The sequence below is a fragment of the Mus caroli genome, unplaced genomic scaffold (genome assembly GCF_978045245.1).
Source record: "Mus caroli unplaced genomic scaffold, Mus_caroli_1 scaffold_15, whole genome shotgun sequence".
Lineage (NCBI taxonomy): Eukaryota > Metazoa > Chordata > Mammalia > Rodentia > Muridae > Mus > Mus caroli.
Window position 1 is genome coordinate 97,933,776 of NW_028227270.1, and position 6,503 is coordinate 97,940,278.

The following is a 6,503-nucleotide window of genomic DNA, read 5'->3' on the forward strand; positions in this document are numbered from 1 at the left end:
GTTCTCACTGTTGATGGACTGGGCAGGCAGGGCATTTGTGGGCAAGCTTTTTTTCTTTAAACCCATATTTTTTGTATTGATTTATTTTTATTTAGTGTGTGTTTTGTCTACAAATATGTATGTGTTTCATGCATGCTTGATGCCCATGGATGTCATAAGATGGCATTGGATGCTCTGGATGAACTGGACCTACAGATGTTTTTGAACCACTGAGTTTGAGCCACACAGTTGATGTGCCTGGATTGAACATGGATCCTCTACAGGAGCAACAATTATTCTTAACCACTTTGCCGTCACTCCAGCAATAGTGTTATTGAACTTTGAAATATTCAGAGAGGAAATACTTAAGTTTCTCAGAAGTTCCTCCCAATTCAGTTCCTGGCTTGGGGGTGAAAGGAAGGCAAAGTCCCAGGAGCCAGGAAACTTAAGGTACTGTAGCTAGGAACAGAAAGTTTCTGGCTCAGCAAATGACAGGGCACCAGGGAGAGCACCAAGCTGGCATCCAGGATGGAGATGTGCAGAAGGAGCCCTTTCCCCTGGAGAAACCAAACTCCTACTGGTGACATCCTATTAGCAGTGACAGTTCCTGTGAGCCCAGGGCTTGAGGATGATAAATGTCCTGGATATGCTGTGATGACACCCACCCTGAGCCCTGCACAGACTCTGCAGGTGAATGTACCATCTTGTCTCAGTGAACTGAAGCTGCCTTTGACACTGACAGAGACACCGTGAGGTAGGGATGGTTAGGGGAAGTGATTGAAGAGAGGGTCTGGGTTCTTCTGTCACTGTGAAAGAGGAAAGTGACAAAAATCCAAGAAGAAAGTAGTCTCTGATTTACCACCTGCCATCCAGAATTGTTTCCATGTGCACAAGGGAACAGAGTGCAGTTGTGTGTGGTGCACTGAGCCAGAGATTCTCAACACAGCTCAGGCAGGTTCTGGAGACATGGAGTGAAATTTCAGCTTGAGTGTGAGGAAGCTTTTCTTCTCTGCAGCTTCTCTAGTTTGTGTATTTGTCCTCCAGGAGTGAGAGGCTCTACTCGACAGTATCTTATGTCTGGTACCCTTTAGGTTTCTCAGAATTAAGGTCTTTGCTCTTCTTTGTTATGGTTTTATTGTTCCTGAAGCTTATCTCTCCTGATTCAGAATATAAACCAATGTTCAATTACAGAGAATTGTGCAGGAAACTTACATGACACAAAATCCTAGAGCAATGGCTATTAGAGCATGTTTAACACTGGACAGACACTGTCCTAAGCACTATATGCCTCTGCTCCATTGAATCCTCTCAATACAGCTGAAGTGTATTGAGTCTTAAATGGTCCAAGTAAAGTGTTCAAAGCCCAGCATATAACAGTTAGGAAAGACAGCATTTAACAGACAGAATAGCTGGTTAAAAAGCTTGAGCTTGTTGATTTCACAATTTATCCTTCTCAAGTTTATTGATTTTTTTCTCTGTTATGTATCTGTACCTTGTATGCAGCTTCTGTAGACCATGACCCACTTCTGAAAGAACATACTGACTTAATTAGGTTCACACAGATTGCTCTTTATTTTTTACATACTGGAGGAATGAGCTTATTAAACATGTAGAAATATTTCTTCCAAATCAACTTGGAACAGACATATTTGTGTGTATCTGTTTCTCTCTCTCTCTCTCTCTCTCTCTCTCTCTCTCTCTCTCTCTCTCTCTCTGTGTGTGTGTTTATGTGTTTCTGTGTGTGACATTTTCAACTATATTAACAAGGGTGGAAATCAAAGACAGTTTCATTGTTATGTATTTTTCTATTGTCATCTCAGTGAGTACATGTGAAAGCTACTAAATTATAACAAGATAAATGTAGAAGAATTTCAAGTCAAAATAAAGCTTTTTTTGGTAAGTTTCTTAACTTGATGGGTAAGCCCATGCCAATCACTAAAGTGGTTGAAAGGTGGAAGCTCACATTATTGGACAAATGGGAAAGTGCTAGAAACCTACCAAATGTGGTTTCCAAAGTGAATTGACTTCTCTGGGATACCGAGTTTTTAATCAATCTTCTGTAAAGAGCTCAACTCAAATGTTTCTCAGAATTGCTTTGCCAAACCATGTCTGTGATTAAAATGCATTTGTAAAGCCAAGAGTTTCATTGAGCAACCTATAACTTTTAAGCAGGCACTATGCTAGTACTTACAGACTACATACAAACTACATACAAAGCATGCTCACTGCCCAGTGCAGGAAGGGAGAATATAGACAGGCAACACAGTCTTCTGAAGGCAGGGAAAGCTTAAGTGATAAAGTTCTAAGCAGGTGCCACTGGGGATGGGCAAAGATCTACTCTGCATAGTACAGCACATATTCCTGTGAAAATGTAAGCACCAATGTCAAAACTTGTTTATGAGAGTTCAAAGTAATTCAAACCTGATTTCGATGTGGATGAGATGAGAAATTAAGACTGTCATGTGAAGTTCTATTTGTTTCATGAAGGGTAAAAGAAATGGAGTAAATTTCTGTTTCAAAGGCTCATTTTTTTTTTTCTGAAACAAAGTAAAGAAACAGAGAAAATGACACCATACATAATGTGATTATATTCAGTGTGAAATACTGGGGAGGCTTGACAGGCTGAGGGAGTTTTGATGGAGAGCATCACTAGACTAAACCCATCTTAAAACAAGAAGGAAGACCTGCCATTGTTAAGATTCTACAAGAACAGTTTTCCTGAAGTTTGGTTGTGGGAAATGTTCCCAGAAGAAACAGTAAAAACAGGATAAATAGGAATAAAAAGAAAATCATATTGTATGAATCTATCCATGCAGATTGAGAGCACAATTTTTACCACACTTGGTCCCATCTTGAGGCCAGTGATCTCAACTTTCATACTCAGTCATTAACCTTTGTATAATTTATGATCAAAAGGCTGGGGAAGAAGAGGTACCATATCATCTCCCTGAGAACCTGGTCTACTTGACCAAGCACAACTTTCTGAGAAGCAGCAAACTTTTTATTAGTTTAACATCATTTGAGTGATGATTACATACAGGACAGTGAAGAGAATCAGGATGAAGCACAAACACAGTCCAATAGCCTGAGCTCACACCGAGGGAGATGAAGGAAAAGGAAGGAGCCTGCAAGGCAAGACCAATGCTCAGGACTCTGTTGTTTTGAAAATGCCAAAATGATGTCATGCATTTAACTTTTGTCTGGGAAGAGCATGGTCATATGAAGTTGAGGGATGAAGGATTTTCATGAAAGGCAGGAAACTATCAAGTTTATGCCCAGATAATAGCTATCATCATTTCCATAGAATGAAAAAAGGACAAAACGAAAACAAAAGACAAAACAAACTAAAAAGAAGAACAACAACACTGATCAGGGATCATGAAATAAAGTTCCATATATGTCCACAGAGTTGAGAGCATTCTTTTTATCAGAAAAAGTAGAGAAAATATTATGTGTTTTTCTTAGAAAAATTTTCCAAGTATAAAGCAGAAGATGAAGTGGAATAACATTATCCAGGCAATTGTCTTTATTTCTCTTACTGGACCTGGAACTGTAGGAAATATCCTAGTATTCATGAGACATGTGTATACTTCTGCCTTGGGTATTGCAAAAAGGCCTGTTGACCTTATTATCATCCATTTGGCATTTTCTAATCTGATTATTATTTGTAACACAGGGGTCAGAGATGTAGCTACAGTGTTTTATTTCAGAAACTTCTTAGGAGATATTGGTTGTAAAACTGTGATTTATCTGGCAAGGATGGCACGGGGCCTTTCCATCTGTACCACCTGTCTCCTCAGTGTGGTCCAGGATGTCACCATCAATCCCAGGACCACCCTTTGGACAAAACTCAAACCACAGACATCATGCCAAGTTCTTCCCTTTCTCCTCCTCTTTTGGATTGTTAATGTTCTCATAAGCTCCAACTTACTCTGCTACATCAAAGCAGGTGGTGGTTTAAACAGATCTATAGCTGCAACATTCATTGGCGACTGCTATATGCTACCATCCAGACATATTAAGTGGCTTTTCCTCTCTCTCATGACTCTTCGTGATGTCATCTTTCAGAGTCTCATGGGCTGGAGCAGTGGGTCCATGGCTCTCCATCTGTATAAGCACCACAAGCGTGTCCTCTACCTTTACAACTCCAGGTCTGCAAACAGCTCCCCTCCAGAAATCAGAGCTACATGGAGTGTTCTCATTCTTATGGCCTGTTTTCTTTTCTTCTATTGGGTAGATTTCATTATCTCCTTCTACACAGGTTCCACAGTGACTCGAAATTTTACTTTACTAAATATTAAAATATTTTTAGAACTTGGTTATGCTAGTTTCAGCCCCTTTGTTCTGATCAGTAGAGATGTCCATGTTCCTAATGTCTCACATGCTCACTGAGAAGTAAAGAAATTACATTCTACAGTTATTTTCTATGTTAAACATATGTACTTTGTAAAGTGGTTGGGCATTATGAATTTTAGAGGTATGTGTGTTTGTCGGGGAGAAGGTTGGGCAAAGTCAGGGCATAATATTTTCTATGAAGCATAAGCTGACCTTGAGGTGCCTTGGGACACCAAGTGCTGGGATTATAGGCATTCCCCTCCTAACTGACATTTGTCATAATTTAATATTGCAGCATTAAATTAAACATTATAATAATACAATTCAGTTTCTTCAGAAGTCTTTCACCACACATTCTTAAATTTGGAGTTTCTGGGAAGGTAGACAGCAGATTCTTACCATTTTTCCCATCCCACCATCCCTTCAGTGTGACTTTTAGCTTTTCATTTGCACTGGGTATATTGCTTTAGGTAATGCTACTGTCAGAAATCAGTATTTCAGTTTTTATTCCAAAGCCAGAGCATAAGAGCAAGCTAGGGTAGATGGACGTGAGGAGGTGACTTATCTGAGCTGAGCTTGCAGGGCACAGTGAAGACAGTGAGACAAGTGAATTCACCAGAGCAGGACACTTGTAGTCAATAACTATGTGTCAGAGCTAGGTTACAAAACTGCTAATAAATCTAGTGTTGATGCAGAAGGACACTTATAACTAGGTAAGACCTTAAAGTAACACAATAGAGCCTGGGAAACAGCCTCTCTCACATGGTGCTATGGCAGGTCTGGAGACCATGCTCTTGGCCAGGCTTCACTGGCACAGTGATGTGTAAATACCTTGCTGTCAGACTGTTAGCACTGGAGCTTCCATCTCTGGCTCCTGGTCACTAACTATGGTCTGTACTGTGTTTGCTAGGCCTCCTTGTCCCAGAATCCCAGATTCCATATTCCTTTATACTGTGCAGGTGTACCTTGTTGGCCCACAGACAAGGGAACCACAGTGACAAGGGAGCACGGGGATCTGCTTGGTAAGATCAAGATGGCACAGCCTTGCCAAGCAGCAGACATTGGTGCTGCCAAAAACTCCACAGCTCCCAGGCCTGAAGGACCGAGAGGATCCAGAAATTGCATCGACCCTGCATCCTCAAGACACTGCACTGCAGTCATCCCAGGAAGGATTCTGGCTGCTTTGAGCTGTGTGAGTGCCACTCCGGAAGGGATGTAGGACCATGAAGGTCTGTTCACCAAAGCTGCCCATCAGTTCACTGCAGTTCTTCCCCAGGTTAAACAGAAAAACTCAAACAGATCTTGCTGGAAGTGGGGTTGAACTGCTCTCTCTGCGGCTGAGCACTGTGCTTGGAGGGGAACCAAGGCTGCCTGAGCTCCTTCTCTGGTTCAAGAGTAAAACTCAGCAGACTAAAGCAAGAGATAGGCTAGGCTAGGCTCTTTTTCTTTTTTCTAAAATAAACTAGATTCTTAATGTTTTATAATATAGATTAAAGACCACAGTTGTGCTTAGTTTCTCTGTCAACATGTCACAAACTTGGATTGCCCGAGTGAAGAGCTTCACTTGAAGATTTGTTCTGTCTTGACTGATGTGGGAAAATGTACTCCAATTGTGGGTGGCCCCTTTTGGTAAGAGCCCAGGTTAAAAGTGTGTGTCAGAGGGAAGACCTTCCTGCCTCAGGCTTGCTTGGCCTTCCCTCATGTCTTTGAGTTGATTTGCTCTGTTGCTGCTTCTGAGGCTGATTCCTTTGCTGAGAGGAGAACCAGCAGCTCTCTAGGAAAGTTTCAGACTTCTGGAGCCACATTGGGACTACTGAGGCACGTGCCTGTGAACTAACAACCAGTTATGACCCCCAGTGAGACAGTTATGATGAGACTACTCTAACTGCTGAGGCTTACAAGCTCAAGAACCAGGTAAAAATACTTGGTTTTAGCATTTTCCATGTGGCTTAGTGTTTGTTACTACTTTAAAGCTGACTTAATAACTTCTAGCAGTATACACATACATATATCTCATAATATATTATTAAATATATACATAATATTTTCCATCCTTGGTTCAATTTCTCTAGGGAACCCTGACTAAAACAGCCACCTTTTCATTATGTTCTGTGTTAGATGCCTGGCTGGGGAGGAGGGCTGTCTCTAAAACAACCTTGTGGGTGTTGACACACCATGTTCCACCATCT

At 41.2% G+C, this 6,503-nt stretch overlaps 1 protein-coding gene across 1 annotated transcript; it reads left to right on the forward strand.

The window, feature by feature from the left end:
* Positions 1 to 639: 639 nt before the first annotated feature.
* Positions 640 to 5,232, forward strand: LOC110287688 (vomeronasal type-1 receptor 4-like). Its single transcript, XM_085831230.1, has one exon. The coding sequence runs from the start codon at positions 3,472 to 3,474 to the stop codon at positions 4,369 to 4,371; it is 900 nt and encodes a 299-aa protein (XP_085687356.1). The 5' UTR covers positions 640 to 3,471; the 3' UTR covers positions 4,372 to 5,232.
* Positions 5,233 to 6,503: the final 1,271 nt, after the last annotated feature.